General features: G+C 37.4%; 1 protein-coding gene across 1 annotated transcript; it reads left to right on the forward strand.

Annotated features, from left to right (window-relative positions):
* The first annotated feature begins 3,058 nt into the window (after positions 1 to 3,058).
* On the forward strand, positions 3,059 to 13,925 carry LOC129256559 (proton-associated sugar transporter A-like). The gene is made up of 8 exons (XM_064096285.1): positions 3,059 to 3,944; positions 6,774 to 6,926; positions 8,459 to 8,905; positions 9,387 to 9,566; positions 10,457 to 10,567; positions 11,139 to 11,347; positions 11,958 to 12,164; positions 12,926 to 13,925. The coding sequence occupies exons 1-8, from the start codon at positions 3,212 to 3,214 to the stop codon at positions 12,974 to 12,976; spliced, it is 2,091 nt and encodes a 696-aa protein (XP_063952355.1). The 5' UTR covers positions 3,059 to 3,211; the 3' UTR covers positions 12,977 to 13,925.
* Positions 13,926 to 21,680: the final 7,755 nt, after the last annotated feature.

Below are 21,680 nucleotides of genomic sequence, written 5' to 3' on the forward strand. Positions count from 1 at the left end.
CAAAACAGAGGAGAAGAAGTGTATATGCCGGGAGGAAGATATTCCTCCCCGCGCAGAACAACGAAACTCTGAAATTTCAAAGGGCAGACGTTTCATCAAATGCAGATATCTCCAATACCCGATCGGCTCTAATTCAATTAATTTTCTAAGATTATTGAACTTCATTACAAGGAAAATAGTGCGCAAAAAGTTGAAACTTCTGTGATTTATTGAAATTATATAAAAAGGATACCTAATTTCTTTGACTTATCCTGAAGCGCTTCATTTTGAATTATAAAGAAACTTTGGTGTCATTCAAAATTTCAAACTGAGGGCGCAAAACAGGACAGGAGATGAATGTGCAGGGAAATGACATGAAGTTTAATAGAATTTGATAAAAAATATTGTACTTTTTTATTTAATAAGATACGAATTTTATACCTTCCTCTTTTTAAATTAGGAACCTGTTTGCCCCAAAAATTATGGTTGTTTAGTAATGAGCTGAAAAGCGGGAGAAGTTGACTTTATGGAGGTGACGGCAGAAATTGATATAAAGATTTCACCCAACCGGAGCCGACCCGACCAGAAGTTGCGCGATCAATTAAAAAAAAAGATAACTTCATATACTTCGGCCTAACCATGCCCTAATGTATACATTTGAACTTTACCCGGCAAGAAACACATATATAGCTGAGGTGGAAAAACAGGGTTAGAGAAAGGGTGGGGGGAACAATGGAGATCTTCAATATTGTCATTTAACCGCGCGCAGCGCGGAAGCAAAATTCATATATAAATCTAGAGCAAGAGTGAAGGAGTTTCTCTTTTGAGAAAAAAAAAAGAATAAAAAGAAAAAAAAAACTCAAAGCTACCTTTCTTCCCTTTCCTCCCTTCCCTTTTCCTTTTCTCCTCTCTTTTTTCTCTTTTTTTCTTTTTGGGGACGTTTTTTTTTTGGGGGGGGGCGACCGCCCCCACCGCCCCCCTGGCTTGTTTGAATTATATTTCAATTAGAGATTTGAAAATAAGGACCAACTTGACTGAACCATAGATATAATCCTCAGCGGTTATTCCACATATTCAGGAAAAAAATAAAATTATGGGGAAATATATAAAATGATATCGAGGCCCTATATCGATGTTACACCCGACCCCCACCCGACCCACATTATTATTTTTATTGTTCTTTTGGTAGGCCTATTTAGTTAGTGAGATAGTGGTTATTACCATGTGAAATGGCCATATTATGGAAAGATATACGATCAAACTGAATAACATTATTTACAGAACTTTATCCAATAAATTACTTATTCCATAGGATAGCCAGTTTTCTGAAACTCGGCATGCTGAGCTGTATACTAGGCCCATGGTTTCGATTGAATCAAATTATCTCGGGACACGCAGGATCTCTCCATGTACATGACCAGTGAACTGAACTCTTCATGACCTTTAGGAGGCCCGGTATACAAGATCATTGCATGCAATGTATCTGTTGACCTTATTACGTAACGTCTCCACACGCACTATTCAACACAAACACACACACTCATACCGTACACCCACGCACAAGTGAATGAAATTCCCGGCCAGTCCTACTGCATACACAGAACATACATCCAACGTGCACACTGTACTAGTCTACGAATTCAGACACAATTAACCCAAAGACTGTTTATATATCATTTTAGTGAGAATTAAATCAATGCATTTCCAAAACATAAACAGGATGCACAATCTTGGAATTTTCTTTGAATGTAAGGGTTCTTTCTGTTGGTTTCATTTTCCTTTCTTTTCTTTTGAATCATTAGAATCGTAAAATAAAACTTTTTGTCAATCTGAAACAACATGAGCTGAGGCTAATACGCGGGAAGTCGGAGAAGAACCAAAAAAAGAAGTTTTTCCAATTCTAATTCTGTGCTGTACGTTATATTCATTCTGATTTATAAATTGTTCCAGTGTTATATTAGCAATCAGAGAGCAGATACTTATTTGCAACAGCTAATATCGTGGTTGCATTTTTTTAATGGGGAAGATGGGACGGTCGAGGTTTGTTATATGCAAGCGGCCCCCAGCCAAGGGCAAGTTCAAACTTCAAGGAAGGTAGGAATGAGGTACGTACTCCTAATATCGATCAAGGCTGTTTAGATCTAAAGTCTGCTCTGCCGTTCGTTGTAATGTGATGCAATCATGCAAGGAAAGTCTGGAAACGGCAATGTATCTACGACTATGAGCTTCGTAAAACCATAGAGCTGTAATAGCTCTATGGTAAAACTGATTGACAACGCAATTGTGCAGCGAGGACTACATTATCGTTCTCGCGTAGCACACGCACGGCAGAGGCGGTGGTGCGCACTTTGAGTGTCTGCATGCAGCTACGTTTCAAAAAGCTGGGTATCCCGGCAAGGTAAAATCCACACATGTAAGAGCATAATTTATCATGAAAAACAACTTTTCATTTCATATCATCCACATCATGACTGTTTTAGGACATACACATTCATATAATATACAAATTAATTAGAATGGTGACATGCCGATTTTGAGGAATTACCAAAACTATCCACCCTCTTTAATATTATTCCAAGCCATGTTTCATTCAATTTTCCGCCCTCTCATCTTTCAACTTTCCCTCTTCTCCCTCCTCCCCCCTTTTTTTTTGTTGGGGGGGCACCGCCAAAGGGGCCGCTACCGCTTCGACCCCCCCCCCCTAGATCCGACTGTGGCATGGAGGTTCTGTCTCCATGCCTGAAGGATGCATCGGAACTCCCCCCCCCCAACTGTCTCCGCCCCTGAGTTCGCTCGCCATCATGCTCTCATCCACCTCTTGTGCCACTCTAATCTCACCATGTTACAAAGGGGACAAGAGTCAAATAATCGAAACGTCATCAATTTGAGACTATAAGCAATTCAATGTTTTCTAAAACGTGGAATCTCAGATATCCACTCAATTCATTCAATGTGTTCAATGAATAACCCTCCTCACCGCTCATGAACCATCCACATGGTAGAGCGATGGAGTTTTAACCTTTGTACCTTTAAGTGCACAATGCACCTTTGTCAAATCGACCGCATTCTCTTGACTTGTGACATTGAGCCTGCATGCTCTTCAGATAAGAGTTGCAGATCACCGTCTTTCTCTGCTCCAAACACATACATTTTTAGAAGTTTAAGCCAGTGGACAAATCAGCCATTAGTTCTATACCTTGTCTGGTAGGACCTATCAGTGGATAAAATAATAATGGATTTACACGATGAAGCAAGGATGGCCCAAAATAACGCATCAACATCTAGTCAGCATCATCATGATCATGGTCGTTACTACTCCGCAAGTGTTCCCACCAGCACCGGTCGTCTTAAATCGTATCCCGTCCGGGTGCCCACGAACTCGCCCCATGATACCACCAGTACATCTCCTCCAGGATCCCCCGTAGCTCCCTCGACGTCGTACATGGTGTCACCAAGGCGGTCGTTGTCCATCAGTGTCGGCGATTCCGGTGCACATCGGTTTCGTAACGACTCGGGCACCTCCCAAGCCCTTTACCGGACCCCTCCCTTGGTAATACGATCTCGCCGGAGCTCATTCAGCACTACCAACCTCACCCTGCACCCACCCAGTTCCCGCCACAAGGGTGTGGCACCACCACCCAAAAGGACGTTATGGCAGCTGACACGCAACAGCAGCATCCAGTTCGGATTAGAGGTCTGTTACGCGACCGAAACGGCCATGGTCACGCCCATCTTGCTCCAGCTTGGTCTTCCAACCAAACTTTATGGGATCGCCTTTTTCTTGGCACCCATATTTGGGTTCTTGATGAACCCTTTTATAGGAACTACCAGTGACAGATGCATGTGCTCTTGGGGAAGAAGGAGACCGTTCATCTTAGCTCTTGGTATCGGAACGTTACTGGGCGTATCACTCTACCTTAATGGAGGAGATATAGGTGCCTTGATTGGAAACAAGAAATCAGAAGGTGTGGTATTTTCATACAATAATTGATATAATTGTGTAGAATAATTAGCATGAGGCTTTTTACGTTTATTATGCAATTGTAATGTATGATAAACTTAAGTTTATTTTTATGTTAGCCTTTTTAGTATGTATTATGACAAGTACATACCTGTTTCAGTTTTCAACTACTTTACAAAATATATTCCCTCATCTAGACTACGATATAATTGTCGTTTGGTCAATGATTACAATTTCATGAAAATGCTTGATTGATGATATGCACTGTTATGCTATCTGACTGATAAAATATTTTTCATCGACGGAAAAAGGAACCGCATCGGCATGGACATGATAAACTCTTCTACTCCTTTATTAATGGACCAATTGACAGATTATTATAATGACATCATTATGAAGCATATTCGATGCAAATAAGGTGTAAGAATATCTCATCTCTCTTTTTAAAAAAAAAAAAGTTATTAGGCCTACTGTAAGTTAATTTGAATATTGTGAAAATATTTTGTTGATAAGAGTTTAATATTAAAAAAAATGTTGGATGTTTGTCATTCTGAGGGGGGTGGATTATTTTGATTATCGAATATGACAATAATAATTTTTTGCTTTAAAACTTTTTTACTCCCAGGAGGGTGCCAATGAATTTTATGACTTATCATCACTTATGTATCTGAAATGAAAGAGGTACATTAATATTATGTTGGGTAGATTCATGGCAATAGAATACATTTTGAAGGAGGGCTTGATCGAATTGTTTTTATCGATCTTATCGGATCTTACTGATCTTTGGCCAAATTAACGCGACTGGTTTTGTTTGGTTTTGATCCAGTGTGGGTATAGGGGGGTATATAGAGTTTACATTGTCACTAGCTTGTAAGTTAATCAAGTGTTGACTTTTGTTGTAATCTAACGAGTTCGCTTATTCCATGAGATTTGGGCAAATTAAACATAGGGTACAGTCATCGCATGAGACTGAATTTACCGTAATGAACTATCTCTTCATTTTACCTGCATACAACGAGCGTATCTTAAACATTTTTAAAGGTCAAGTCCACCTCATAAAAATGTTGATTTGAATCAATAGAGAAAAATCAGACAAGCAAATGCTCAAAATTTCATGAAAATCGGATGTAAAATAAGAAAGTTATGACATTTTAAAGTTTCGCTTATTTTTCACAAAATAGTTATATGCACAATTTAGTCACATGCAAACGAGAGAATCGATGATGTCCCTCACTCACTATTTATTTTGTTTTTTATTGTTCGAATTATACATTATTTCAATTTTTGCAGATTTAACAATGAGGAACAACTTGACTCAACAATAAAATGTTAAGCAATGGTAATTCAACATATTCAGGGAGAAAGAAAACTTTGTTTCACAGGACAAGGAGGAGAAAATTAGAATATTTCATATTTCATATAATAAAATACACAAGAAATAGTGAGTGAGTAATGTCATCAGTTCCCTCATTTGCATACCGACCGGGATGTGCATATAACTGTTTTGTGAAATTAAGCAAAACTTTAAAATGTCATAACTTTCTTATTTTACATCCATTTCGATGAAATTTTCAGTGTTATGCTTGTTGGATTTTTCTTTTTATTCAAATCAAATTTTTGTTGTGATGGACTTGTCCTTTAAGGCCGCCGCACACCTTACTACTGGCCCACGATCCGATTTTGGAACAAATCGCATTTTGCTCAATTTCTGAAAATATAAATAAATAGTATATTTTTATTTGAGGCTTAAGTTAGCTAAAAGAATAATAATATAACAATTTTGGATGATTGCCAGTCTTTATTTTGGAGTAAAGGCCAAATTAGTCTCAAATCGTGGCCAATCGTACGATGACGGCATTACTATACGTATATTTAATTCGCTTTTATTCTAATAAGGATGACAGCATGGTCACAGGTATGGACATAGGTATTCATACGATGATTTAGAATATTACACAGTAAGACATTCCATGTCTCTGTAGAAAAAGAAAAGGAACAGGAAAGAAAAAGACTAAAAGGGAGGTAAAATTAAAATCTGCTTAAGCGTCTTGTAAACTGAGATTCAATTTACACTTTTCAATTCAGTTCTGCAAAATCTGCTACTTTGCTTATTTGCAAAAATTAATTTTGCAAGAAAAACGTTTTTATTCATTGTATATGCTGCTTCAAACTTTCTTGCTGGCCTTAACAAGTAGTCTTTCTCAAGAGGACGCTCGCGGCTTTCTTTCGTAATTCAACATCCTCTCATACTTGAGGACCTCCATCTGCCCCCCCCCCCCCCGCTGCATACAGACAGGACATGCAAGTACCTAACCCAGGGAGCTCCGGCCCGCGCAGCGGGCGGTAGTACCCTGGGTTAGCAAGTACCATGGGATTAAGCCTATATGTTTAATTCTCTTTCCATCTGAATTTGATTAAACATGTTTTTTTTTTTTTTTAATCTTAAACATAGGACATGGGTCGGGGGCACATATGGCTCGTGCCCCCCCCCCTTGAGAGCCATGATCAAAATTGTTAATGTAAATATGCAATTCTTACACAAGTGTACCCCCACCCCTTTTGAAAGTCACATCATATATTTTTAATGGGAATAATTATGTCGTTCATCATACAAGTGAGGAGCTTTTTTGTTTTTCTTATTGTCAAATTTTCCGTGGACGAAATGACCTTAAATTCTTGGTGAAAACCTTTTTTTTTTTTGCTTGTCAAAATTTTCTTCGGAGATTGGGCCCCCCCCCCTTTTTTTTTGGAAAATCCTGGATCCGCCCCTGCATTAAACATATTCGTCACCCATTATCTAATGCAATTCGTTTATCAACATTAATTTGATCAGATAATCTCTGGGGTATCGTGATAACGTTGATCGGAGTGATCATTCTGGACATCAGTGCTGATTCATCTGATGGACCTTCCAGGGCTTACCTCATCGATGTCTGTGACCTCGAAGATGTCAACACTGGTCTCAACCTCAGAGCCGTACTCGGTGGTAGGTTGGATGTTCTTTTTTAGTTAAGTTTGGTTTTTAGTTGTGACATTTGAAGTACATGTATCCCAAAATCGCGAAAATTGCAGGCAGTACTACATTGATTTGATTTATATAATTGTTTCTTCTGCATTCATAACATATACAATACAAGTTTCATTACGTAACAAACATAATATATCGGTAATTGGTTTTGGTATGAATCTTAAAGAAAACAAGCCATTCTAAACAAATATGATCTACTACCAAGAGAAATTTATAACATTTACATGCAGTTTGCAGGAGAAGGATTGCCATTATAAGCAGATTGCTTGAAAAAAAATGACAACCCCGTAATAAAACTCATCAAATTAATAAATACATTTATAAAGCAGAATAGAAATATAGTGTAGAATAACACCTATTAATTATGGGCCGCGGAATCCCCACTTTTATCATCAAACCTGTACAAACAACGTGAAAGTGGTCATATGCTCATGTTTTTTTTTTCTTATTTGCATGGTCAACCCACACCAATCCCAACGCATTTTCAAAACCGTTCCGCGGCCCCGTTTACAAACGTTATACATTCAGATTTAGGCCTAGCCCAGTGATATAAAGGCAGGGGAATGTAAAAGGTCACGGAAATGAGAGGGACATCCAATGTTTTAGAAAATGTTCCACTTGTCACATTTAACTTAAAGATAAAAAGGAACATTTTTCAAAAGGTAAAACAACAATAGAAAACTTAATAAAAATGGTTCACAGATCACGGATAAAATAAAAGGGCACCTCTTATTTCGCCAATATACTGGTAAAAAATTGGCACTCATTTTTTGTGTATAGTGTAAAAAGAAATTTCACATTCAAGTTGAAACTTAGACAAAACAAGTAGCTTAGACAAAACAAGTTTATACATAGTTTAAAAGGAGTTGTATAGGACATTTATCCGAAAGTAAAAGGGGCTGTATTTATAAATGGCGTACATGGGGGCTTGGAGGCTTGCCCCCCCAAAAAAAATTATGATTAAGAAAAAACAGAAAAAAGGAAAGAAAGAAGTGTGAACTATGATATGATTTTTTTAATATTATGTCAAAATCTATCACAAAATCAAATTTTTGTAATAAAAATGTCGAAATTTTTGCCCGCTCGCAATTAAAAAAAAAAAAAGTTTGCCTGATATGTCATATCTGGCCCCCTCAAAACTTTTGGCTCATAACGCCACTGGATTTACTTATAGAAATGGTCACTATACGAAGATTGAAGGCATTTATACCCAATGAAGGGGTGGTTTTCATATTTCTGTTTCTGTTTATGGTAACTCCCGTAGGGACTCGGCAGGACAGCGTTTTGCTGGTATAGTTGGGGGGGGGGCACTGTGCCTAGTTGAAAAGATGTAACAGAAAATGTTGATGCTTCTATAGCTCCCCCATTCCAACACTATATCTGCCTTACCATCTTCTGAATAAATCTTTGTTAACTTATTTCCCTTCCTTTGTGACAGAGGCGTCAATACCCACCTCAAGGAAAGACCTATCCAATTCTTATTTTGACAGGTATCGGTGGCGGCCTGGGTTACATAGCCAACGGCATCGACTGGACGTCGACGTCGCTAGCGAAGGCACTAGGAGGGCAGCTTCGCGTCGTCTTTCTCTTCAACGTCATCATCTACTCCATCTGTCTCATACTGAACTTGACCAGCATTCCCGAAACGCCCCTGGAGAAGTCATCCAAGGACGCGAATGCCGACAAGATGACGGTGACGAATGACGAGAATGAGAACGATGGCGACGTTGCTGGTGATACTTCGCCGCTCATAGCCGGTCGTTCGAGCAGGAGCTCGTATCATTCGGAGTCGAGAACCGGACGTTTTCATCGTACCAGTTCGGAGGATGATGGTTCGTATTCGCCGTTGAAGGACGGGTCAGGAAGGCACGGAGGATTGGGAGTACGACCTCCCGATGACCATTATCATCATCCCTCTGCACTCCCCCAGATAGGAGGTAAGACATGGGTATCGTAAATACACGGTGGACCTCCAAAAAATTGAATAGGCCTATGGGGCTTCGCCGGTGGCTATCGCCGTCATTATCTGATTTCGAAAGCAGACAGTGAAAAAATTATGATGATAATTACTGAATGTGACGGTTTGTATTCGAAAGCCTCATCAGTTATTTCAAGTAAATTTCATTCGTCACCTTTTAAGTTATTCATTGGTGCCTAAATATTAGTGTTTTCACCCCTGTGCAAAACTAGAAGATACTCTATAATGTAGGACTAAATTATACCATGGACCTATTACATAGGTCCATGATTATACTAAATTTATTATTTCTAAAAACGTTAAATGGCTACCTTTTTCGCATATGGTAACAATAAAATAGCAAATAGATGGATTGGTCCCCAGTCTATGCAGAGTAGTAAGAAGAAAACTATTAAATCTATCTAATTTTCTGAACTCCAACAACGTTTTCTTAATCACAGAGGATGAGAGCATGGAGGACAATGATGAAGAGCCGGCCTCGGTCCTTGCTCTTTTGAAGTCGATTTTACACATGCCCACTGAGCTCCGCTGTCTTTGTCTTAACCATTATTTCGGATGGGCTGGCATGGTGACCGTCCTACTCTTCTTCACAGATTTCGTCGGCCAGGCGGTGTATAATGGTATGTACCAATTTGCAAGGAGGTGGTGTATTTGAGGTTGGAAAGATGGAGGTGTGAAGGGGTGGTGTGGAAAAAGCCAACGTGATGAACTTGGGTTGTCATCAAACTCTAGTACTTCGACAACAATTGTTAGGTGGATAGTTTTGAATTAATTAATCTCGGCAAAAACGTACAATGCTCACATTGAGCAATTCCATAAGCGAAACGGCATTGATAAAATGTGGTATTGAGCAGTCTGTGTCAGAAATTCCATAACAATTTGGAAATATACATGATATCATAAAGGTAATGATTGCTGGTAACTGATAGTAAAAATTAGAAAAGGGAAGGCGTCAACACCATGTGCTGGAAGATGTTCTCAGATCACAGTTATTGAATTTTCATTTTATATTGTTCTGAGAACTCGGAAGTAAGATCTTTGTACTTGCATGAATCTCTTTTGTTGTAAGCCATTTGTTACTTAATCCATTTTTAATTTAATCCATCATAGTTTCAAAATAATATGGGAGTTCCGTATGCGTTCGTAATTGATCAGTAATTTTTTAAGTCCCCCGTGAATTCAATTCTTTAATTTCTCTGAGTAAAATCTACAGTTTTACTTACGATGAGATACGAGCAATATGCGTATACCTAATACCTCGTTCCGATTGTCGTGCGATCCTTTACGAACGCAACGATTGGCCTTTCGTAACTGATCGCGAAAATTCTTGAACCATTCAGTATTTTTCTACGATCAATACGATTGACCAGACTGATCTGATACGATCTTATATGTTCCGATTCGATCATTACGATTACTCCAAGATTAAGACAACCGTCTCAATCGTGACGCGATTCGTGACAACGGGAACTGGGTATTAAAAGTCTTTATTATATCCACTGATTAACAGGTGATCCTACTGCCCCCGAAGACTCTCGTGCATACAACTCATACCACGAAGGCGTCAAGATGGGATGCTGGGGAATGGCCGTGTTTGCCTTTTCATCGTCTTTATCGGCAAGTAAGTTTTGGGTTTGACGAATAGCGGAAAATATAAATGCATTCCTGTAAACAACTCCAGTTTTCATGGTTTTGTTTTCTTTATGTCTAAACCGGGGGGGGGGGGTTAAATGTATTGCTGTACATATGCGTGACCAAATTATTTCCAAACGCCCCCTAAACGAGTTTTTCCTCTGTGTGCAAAATAACCCCCTAAACAAGTTTCGTGGGTTTAATTTACACATTTTGGCCCCAAACAAGTTGTCGCCAGAATATGATCCCTAAACAAGTTTTGTCTACTTGCTAACAATAAGCTTAAATAGACAAAACTATATTCATGGGTATTGCATGCCCCCAGTGCAGCTAGGGTTACTAAAATACCACAATCGTAAAGAACCCGAACACTTTTCAGAAACGAGGGGGAAAAGCTTGGGGGAAACATACCCTAAACACGTTTGATTAGTCTTTAAAAAAAAAGCTTTGACAAAAACTACCCTAAATACGTTTGACCCGGTGATTGACCATAAATGTGTTTTAAATAGAAAAGTTTGACGTTTGAAGCATCTTCTTAATGACCATTCAACTCTTTCCAGTATTCTTCATGAAGGTGGACCATATACTCAGCAATCGTACTCTGTACGTCTTTGGTCAGCTTTGTTTTGCCGTCTGTGCTGGACTCATGGCGGTCTTGGTCCGATACGAGTATGCTGTCCTTGCGTTCTGTTTCGGGTTTGGCGTCCAGTTCACCACTCTCATGACGATCCCTTTCAACATCCTAGCAGAGTTTCACGATTGCGATTCGGTGAGTCTTCATCGTATATAAGATGAGTTCACTGTCGGTGCTTCCGGGGTGGTATTTCTGGGGAGTGGTTCTGTTGAATTCTAGAGATATGTGCATAAGTCTAGAAATTGGAACAATTAAAAATCATATAAAAAGCTCCACCAAAATGAGATGGCTTTCGATGATTTCGATTCGGCAGTCGGCACCCGATGAATATCACAGACATATATCATGTATATACCACTTCGAATTCTTGCTGGACGGTATTTGTGGAATGGCATACAATTCTTAAAAACACTATGCATTTGTTATCATAACGCAACCATCTTATCATGATTAAGTTTCAAAATTTCATTGACCATTGAAGTTTCAAAAAGCCATTGACATAAAGTCCGTTCTGGCGCTCAACAAACAGACAAAATTAATATTTAAAGGCCTACCAGTCATTGATGTAAGGCTCTCGGCCCACCTTAAATTAATTTTACTCTCTGCATGGTGCATATGCCCGTCAAACTTTCGTAACATAATTCTAATCAAAATTTGTGCATGGTAAAACTTGATGGACATCTACAAAACTTTAGGAAATACATCATCACCGAGCCCCTTTCTCATAAATAATTTTTCTTTACAGTATAAGAATCCCAAGGGAGGAGTAAAACGAGGTCTAGGCACCGATGTCGCGTGTCTATGTTGTCAGCTCTTCCTAGCTCAGATCACTGTATCGGCCATCATGGGGCCTTTGGTAAGTGCTGTTGGGTCTCACGTCACTGTAGTCATCTTCGCTTCCATCATGGGATTCATCGCTTCGCTGTTGTCGGCGTTACTTGTTATTTACAAGGTATGTAGGCCTGCTGGGTTTTTTTTTAACAAACGGTCATTTGCTGGCCTGTATGAGAAATCTCAGCTCGCACTCAGGGGCCGCGGAACGGTTTTCAAAGTGGGGGGAGGGCTGAGCCAAAAGTGGGGGGCTGACCATGCAAAAAATCACAATCAAATTGTAATTTTACGTTTTTGTACACGGTTTTGGAAAAAAGTGGGGGGCTGAAGGCCCCCCCCCCCCCGCTTCCGCGGCCCCTGGCACTTCGCGCTAGCATTATTAAGCGAGATACGTAACCTGCCGAAAAGTGGAACGATCAGAGTGTTTTGGATCCGAGGAAGGGCCGAGATACAGGGGAAGCGTTTGACTCTTTTCTCTTCAGAACGTACAAACATCATGAACATGACAAAATATCCCTGATTACAAATCGTGAAAATTTAATTAGTGTTATGCTTCGTTATAGCTATTTAATTACATGAGAAATTTATTGTTCGTAAGACTGTATAATAAATACATGCATGCTTTACAAAAACAGACTGTAATAGCAAAATTCTCGATTTATAAGTAAGGGTAAAATTTTGCGCGATTATCTACACAAAAATGAAACGGTGTTTTGTCTTGATACTTCTGAAGTGAAATGTCCCGCATGGCACTACCCATTTTAGTTTCATTCTATCCAATTGTTTTTGAGTCGCATGATTATGGGAGATAAAAAAAAAATGTTACTAAACGTAAATCATGTAGTTAAATAATCAATGATATCGTATACTTTAATTTTTCAGCCTCTACCACCAAAAGTGAAAGAAAACACATCAGTTCAAGAACGGTGCTGACAAGTCTCGGAATCCTAAAAAAAAAATCCACTGTATTCTGCAGTTATTTCTCGTAAATAAACGAAAAATATCAGTATTAAAATAGATTGTATGCATATTAATGATATTTGGATCTAAGCAGATCCCTAATTATACATGATTATATCTTGAAAATAAAAGTATTGTTTTACAAGATTAATCAGACAATGTGTACCTGTACCGCATTACTATTTATCATAATGATGATGAAATCACGAGCAATAATGACCATGATGATAAGAGTAATAATGGTAGGACGACGAGTAAGGTAATTATATAATTGCAACAATATATAGAATATCTGAACTCTTTTGTAGACTTGGAAATTACCCCTCATTGAAATTCAATGTATACTAAATATATAATTTGAGTCTCTGAGCTAGTTCTATGTTATGATATCATTATAATGAATTAAGAAAAATTCAATACCATGCACTTGTTGGCCTGTTGGGAATAGAACAAGACTCCAAAACTTTTGTCAAGGATTTCAATATAAATCGTAACATTAAATAACGGTTTATTTGTTTTAAAAAATGAAAACAGAAAATATGAGATTTTTTCCCATTAAAATAAAAGGTGTTAACACCATGTCCCATACCATGTGTTTTCTATAAAATTAGAATTGGAAAAATTTCCCCTCAAATCAATTCATTAATGTTAACAAGATTTTTGTTTGTAGTATCATTCATTGATAGTTATTATTTTCCTCAAGTTTTGTATACTTTATATTACTTTCTTGCGATGATTTACCTGTCAAGACTACAATTATGGTCATTGATGGTAATGTGTTACAATTATTATATTAGTATATTAATAAGATATTGTCATTGTATAACTAATATATATTATCATTGTATATTATATATAATAATGTCATAGTATTCATCATCATTCTTATCTGACCTCAAATAAATCAAGCACCATTGCGTCAAAATAAAGATAATCCGTGTTGAGAGTGTTTATTAAAAAATGATGAATGTTACAATTTAGATTTAACAGCAATGTATAGGGTATCCCCTCATATTTTTCTTAATATTTTCCTTGAACCACTGACATCACGCATGATTGAATAAGTTGTATTGGAATACACCAGGTACATATTTTATTTATCAAACTTTATAGGTACAAAATGGGTGAAGTTAGTTTTCTGTGGCCTATCAAATTTCTATTCAAAGTGATCATGTCTATAATGACAAACAAATTACTCAGCTAATAAATTAGTGAAAGCTTACATGATCTAAAACCTTACTTGCCAAAGCCAAAACTAGTGGGTGATTAATCATAAGTTTAACCCTGGTCAAAACTAGAATTTTAAAGGGGGATCTGTGTGTGGTCTCTCATTGACTGTGTGTTATAAATACATAGTCTTGAAATATACGTTTTCAGATATTTACAAATACTACAGAGAATAAATTGACCTATAATAATTGTATTTGTAAAGAGAAACTAAAATGATTTGAGAGGAAAAATAATTGTTTTGCTACTTGGTAACATGATTATTGCGGTATAAGTGTATTGATTAGTTGATTAGCATGTTATCATTCAAGTGGGTCTATATTACTAGACTACACTAGCATTATGGGTCGGGCTGGAAATACGTCGGGAAACTGGCCAGGTATGAGTAGTCGAGGACTCGAGATGGCGCTATTGGTTCGTATCTGCTTTAAAACCACACTTCTGTGGAATACTCGTATTATTTCTGCCATATTCGTGGCAATTAAAATGTACAAATTACTCTAAATTCAGCATATTTTTTTTCCATTCTTTCCATTTCACGACTCGATTTATTTTTCTAAAAATCTTTGCAGTAGGATAAAAACGATTTTAATTGGTGAATGAGTAGGCAACTGGCATTCCATTAAAGTGCGGTCTAAGTTAATAAAATATATAAACAGATAGAGAAAAATCAGACCAAAAAAAATCACTGAAAATTTCACCAAAATCGGACAAGGAATAACAAAGTTATGGCACTTTAAACATTTTCATTATTCCGGTGAAACAGTTCTAGGCTTGTCTCCATGAATATTCAGTGAGCAAATTGATGATGTCATATCCCCACTTGTTTTTTTGTATTTTATTAAATGAAATTAGGTTTATTTAATTTTTTCTACAAAGAACTGAAAAATTTGAATGACATCTGATTCAGTGCATTAGATATTCTTTGCTGCAACTTATTTCATTATAAAGAAGACACAATTTTCACACACGTATGAAAACATGAACCAATTATGATTTCATGTAACAACATAAGAAAAAGGAAAGTCGGGATGTGACATCATCAGCCCACCTAATGAATATTCATGATGTGCATAATAACTATTTTCACACAAAAAATGCTTATCTTTAAAATTCAATAGCTTCGATAATTGTTATCCAATTTTGATGAAATTATCAGCATTTTGCTCTGCGAATTTAGATATAATATTTTTAGCCCGGAGTACACCTTTAATCATAGAGGTATCCAACTTTTACCCAAGTTTATTAACCATGTCTCTCAACATAATGGTGTATGTGGTACGAGTACAAAACTGCATGTGCAGTTCATTCGTTTCCCCCAAGACCCACCTCTTAATCTGATAATCAGTACTTTTTTTTATAAAATACATTTTTTTTTTTACAAAATAAATTTGTTTGTTACAAATTCTTTAATTTTCGGATAATTCCGTTGGCATGATTAAATACTATCATAAGCAGGACAAATGATGAAATTAAAGAGTTTAGGAGTAAACAGAAATATTGATCTTGCATGGCAAAAGGGACCGGCAAGTTAAAAAAACCGTACGGACTTTAATATTGGCTTATGTATTGCCCAATGTAGAATTTTCAACAATCTAATCATTTTCTCAATAGCAGGGGCTACATGAACCGGGGGCAGGAAGGCACTATACCCCCCCCCCCTCCAAATAATAAAGTATCATATGATGAAAATGTCTTTTGTCAAAATATGCCCTTTGAGAAGTAACACTTTTTACATCTGCGCATTCTCTTCCCTGAAGTTGATTCTTTTTTTTTTTGGTTATGTATAATTTCAGTTTTTTGCTTTGCCCCCCCCCCCTCCTAATAAAAGAAAACGAAAAAAAAACGCCGCTCCTCCTGTATGGGTTTGGGGATACGGTTCATACAAGCATGGACCTGCCTACTATGGCCAGTTTACATCAAGAGTAGCATTCTCCACTTTTCATTATCATTATTACTATCTTCTTTTTTGGAGGTGGATTTGAATAATCCCAATAGTCATCCGTTTGATCCATTAACTGCCTCATTAGATCTTTAGAGATCGGTCGGTCTGGGATAAAGGCATCTGACGACACTTTCATCTCACCGGTAATTACCACTAATCATCGCGATGAATACCGCTATGGGTTTGACTATTGTCTCATCATCCGATGGGTGGGTGGGTCGCCTGAATGGACAGCGTCTTAGAACCCCCACGGCAGAGGTGTACAAACGATTCTCGTGGATAATCCGTTGATGGGTCATGAGCCTCAGAGGGTCAAACTTGTTAACACAACCACCATTAAAGACATGGACCGATTTGTAAAGATCCAGGATTAGCCAAACCAAACAGAAGAGTACTGGGTTCATTCATCGGAGAAAACATCGCACAAATAGAAGTTTCCCTATTGAAATCGATTTTGGGACCATCTTCATAGTCGAAATATAGCATTAAAAAGTTTGAATGTAAGAATATAACAAAAATAATACTTTTGATATCTACCGGGGATATTTAATAAGTCCAATCTAATAGATCAACTTATGACGATGGATGAAGGGAGCTATATGGCGCATATAACTGACAAAATAACAAAATCCGATGGTTCTGTCATGAAATTCTACAAAAATTAATGATAGCACGCTTTACCATCAACATGGGTAATACTATTTGTCAAAATAAAACGGGAATATGGTTTCTGGGTTATTAAATGGGGTCGGGGTGGGCGGGGAGGTACTCTGAAACCCCTTCCCAATATAAATCGAGGCACTGGCGTTCACGGTTTTAGTAGCTCAATGATAATAGGGTATGGGGTGACAATGGTGTATACAATAATTAAAAATTAAAAACTAAAGTATATAAAACAGAAATCAAGGAATTATTTTCGTGGTAGATTAAAAAATATGATCCAGTTTTATATTCTAAATCGATTTAAACGATATGATCCCGGATAAAATGTGATCTTGATTGAAACATTTCGTCATATTTGATAATGATATGCTAAATTCCCTTTCCATTTTATTTAACTTAGTGTTTATTAAAACATGATTGTACTATACATCTGCGATTGCATTGTATTTCATTATTTTTTAAAGATTTTCTCGAGAATAGTGGCATTTTCACCAGTGATATTGAGATCGTTATTTATTGTTAGTCAAAAATCATATTTATTTTCTTCGGAATTACCAGGGACCGGACCCCAAAAAGTGTTACAGAATTTTGCTCGCCAAGCGCGCCGAAAAATTACAGTTTTTATGATGCCAAATTTGATAATTGATAGTGCTTTCCAACGCTTTTTAAACATATATGTGCAATGCATATCATTTTAATTTCTAAGTTGTAAAAATTGTTAGGGGCAATCGATATGTTCCCCCCCCCCCACACACGCATATATTTTAATGAGGCCGGGCGACCGACCCCGCTACCCAAAGGATCGCCTCTGCCCAGTGGCGTAATGAGCCAAAAAAATTGAGGGGGCTTGATATGGCGTATCACCTAAAATTAATAAGAAGTTGCGAGCTATGCAAGCTAGCGAGCAAAAAAAAAAATCGACATTTTTATTGCAAAAATCCAAGTTTGTAATATATTTTGACATAATACTCTGGAAATGATATCATATTTCACCCTATAGGCATATCCCTTTCATTTCCTTTTCTTTCTTTTTTCTTGGTCGTAAATTTTTTTTTGGGGGGTGGGGCAAGAGCCCCCTCAAGCATCCCCCTCCGATCTGTACGACCATGCCTCTTCCTATAAAAACGTAAAATTACCATGTGATTTTGTTTCCATTGTCAGCTCCCCACCCACTTTCGAAACCATTCTGATGATTCTTTTCCCTCAGAGGAATTCCATATCTGGAAAACGATACTTTTCTTTTCGGAAATGAAGTTGTTTATTTGGGGTGTATGAAATGAGGTTCTTGCAAAGGTAATGTTTTCTCATTTGTCATAACTAAACCAGGGTTTTGTCACCGGAATATCCATCAATACTGTGTGGGTTATCATCCACCAATCACACACGCTCATTTTAGCTGTCACTGCACGCATCAAACCGGCCTGTCAGACAAGACAACGGATTGGGGCTGTCCTCTTCAACAACACTTCCCAACTCAACCATCATCAGCGGCATCCCTCCCCAAACAAACTCGAGTCGCTCTGTGTTCGCCGCCCACCGATTGTCCCCGGTAAACTTGAGGAGGTCGTGAATGGCTGAATGAGTGAAAAGTATTGACACCGGGAACAATAGAAAACCACTTCTCTTGCCGGACAATACCCACTCTCGCCCCCTCGATCATCCTTAGGCTGTCGGGTTTGGACAAAGGCATGTATTATTGTCCGAGGGGAGATGGAAAGTTGACGAGTTGTGTCCTGTTTGAAAGGTATTATTTCAGAAAATGTATAGGTCTTAACTTTATTTTTTTTGGTGATATTTGGTTGAAACAAATTATAAAACGAACCCAGCAGCCATTTCATGATTAATGAGTATATATATACCGATGTATTAAGTTGCAGATAAATCACCAAAACAGAAAGTGAGATAAAGTATATATAATAATGCACAGTGGCAAAGTCATAAATGGACCTTAAAGGGGTACTCCTGTCTGAAAATATTTATATCTAAATAAATGATAGAGTGAAATTCACACAGCAAAATGCTGAAAATTCCATCAAAATCGGATAACAGTGTTATTGAATTTTAAAGTTTAGCAATATTTTGTGAAAAAATTTGCATGCACGTCATCATGAATATTCATTAGGTGGGCTGATGATGTCACATCCCCACTTTCCTTTTTTATGTTCACATGAAATCATAATTGTTTCATTTTTTTCTTACATATTTGAATAATGTGTCTCCTTTATAATGAATTAAGCTGCAGCAATGAATATCTATAATGCACTTAATCAGTTGTGAATCCAATTTTTTTCAGATCTTGGTAGAAAAAAATTGAATAAACCTAATTTCATATAATAAAATACAAAAGAACAAATGGGGATATGACATCATCAATTTGCTCATTGAATATTCATGCCTATAACTAGTTCGCCGGAATGCTATATAACTTTTATTCCTTGTTCGATTTGGATCAAATTTTCAGTGTTTTGTTTGTCTGATTTTCTTTATCTGTTTAAATCATATTATTTTCAGCCCGGAGCATCCCTTTAAAGATGTAAATTCATATATACAAACAACAGCGCTAAGATTCCCCTAAAATTATGTTGATTGAATAGACATGGATCCCAAATTGAGGGAACTCCCCTATGGAGATTTCAACAATTCCACCCTCTATTTAGGCCTACCATGGCAATTACTGGCGTACAGATGGGGGCCCGAGGGGACAATGACCCATGGACATACGCAATTTTTTGTTGTTGGGGGTCTGGACGCATAGACCTTTCCCCTAAAAACCGAAAGCGAGTGAGCGAAGTGACCGAGCTTGTCTTCATTGAGGCACTTTTGCATTTTGTTAAGTGAAATTGAAGTATTTCGAGCATGCTTTGGGTGAATTTAGTGAAAATTTTCAGTAAAGAATGTAAGTTTTCAAAATTTCCCCCGCTGCGTACGGCCATGAATGGACCCCTAAAAACGGTGAAGTACGTATGATACAATAATTTTCTGAATATTATGTCAAAATCTTTCACAAAATTTGTAATTTTTGCATAAAAAGGTCAACATGTTTTTATCGCTCAGTTCGCTCGCTACAAAGCTCTTTCGAATTTTTGCCCCATACGTCATTATCTGGTCCCCCTAATGTTTGGCCCATTGGGCCACTGATCACAAACCAATTACAAACATACTTTTGGTTAGAATCAACCGCCGGGAAAATGAGCCAAGAGGCTCCTCATCAAAATAGCAATTTTCTAGCTCGACAATTACCCCCCCCCCTTCTTTCTTTCCTGTGTGCCTTTGGATCGGAAGTGCCTTCCGAGTAATTTTCAGAAGATTTTTTTTTTACGTTTGCTTTCAGTTGACATTTGCATGGGCATTTATATTTCCATATCTAAATATAAAATTACAGAAGTTACAGGAAACTTCTACAGTATAGGGATCGAAGACAATCTTTACCCTTCGATTGAGGAGGGGAGGGGAGGGGTAAACTCTGTGGCGCGGTACTCAATACCCGAAATAGTGAAATGAAACATATTTTACCACATGACTATCACATCGAGATTACAAATACGAGCTTGAGCCCCCCACCCCACCCCTCTGCAAGAAGATTTTAAAAAATGAGACTGCCATTATAAACGACTGGCGGGGATAAACAAAACCTTATCTCCTTATTTGAATTTTCTACTCCAGATTAAACAAAAAATCTTCATGCAACGAATATATCCATTCTCAATCTCAAACCATGTTTTGAGTATTTCATGATAAAAATTATAAAGAACAACATGCAGACTTTGTAATGGAGTCCACCCCAGAAAAATCAAACAATGCTAATTCCACATGTGCATTGAGGAATTAATCGTTGTTTCCCTCGACAATGAGGAAAAAATACCCCCCCCAAAAAAAAAAAAAAAAAAAAAAAAAAATGGTGAGTGGATGACGTCATCAATCTCCTCATTTACACACCGACCAGGATGTGCATATAAACTGTTTGGCAAAATTTGGCAAAACTTTAAAATGTCATAACTTTCTTATTCTACATTCGATTTTTGATGAAATTTTCAGTGTTATGCTTGTTGGATTTTTTTCTCTTTTTCTTAAAATCAAATTTTTGTTGCAGTGAACTTGTCCTTTAATATTGATGGCGATTTATTTAAAAAATCAACTTTAAATAATGAGTGAGTCAGCGTTGGTGACGAGGGTAAAGATATAGTTTTTTTTCGCAAATTTACGTTAAAAAAATTCGTCTCAAATGATTTTGTTTTAAACTACGCTGCATTTATTTTTATAAAGAAATTCTACATCAGGGTGAAATATTGACCTGTAAAACTCTCATTGAAAAAAACTTCGTCGTCATATTCATCATCATCTTCCTGCTCTTCATCATCATTAATCAGCATCACCACCAACAACTAGCTGACAACAACAACAACGGAGTCGGAAAGAGGAAAGAGATTATCGTTCATCACTGAATTTCGGCAACATCATGCATGCCTTTCATGTTTTTCACATCGATTTTTCGGCCTAATCTGATCAGATCAGAAAATCATTGGCCTGTTCATTCTTGTCGCCCTGTGTAAAAGATTATGATTCAGCAGGAAGTGTATCGATGTATACCATGATCTGGTCGGTCTGGTCTTACCTCCTTGCATCAGCATGCAAGGTTGCCTATTCAAAGGCTTGTAAGGAATAAAGATTAGGCATGATATATTGACCGATTGCATACGACATTTGTAAATTCATTAGACAATTCAAATAGTTCATTGTGGTGAAAATTTCCTGTCAGGTTTGTGATTTTTTTAAATAAAAAAAATCAAAACGGTCGCAAATTAGTGACCGCATATTGCATATTCGATAACATTTGTACATTGG

Source organism: Lytechinus pictus, chromosome 3, assembly GCF_037042905.1.
Source record: "Lytechinus pictus isolate F3 Inbred chromosome 3, Lp3.0, whole genome shotgun sequence".
NCBI classification, from domain to species: domain Eukaryota; kingdom Metazoa; phylum Echinodermata; class Echinoidea; order Temnopleuroida; family Toxopneustidae; genus Lytechinus; species Lytechinus pictus.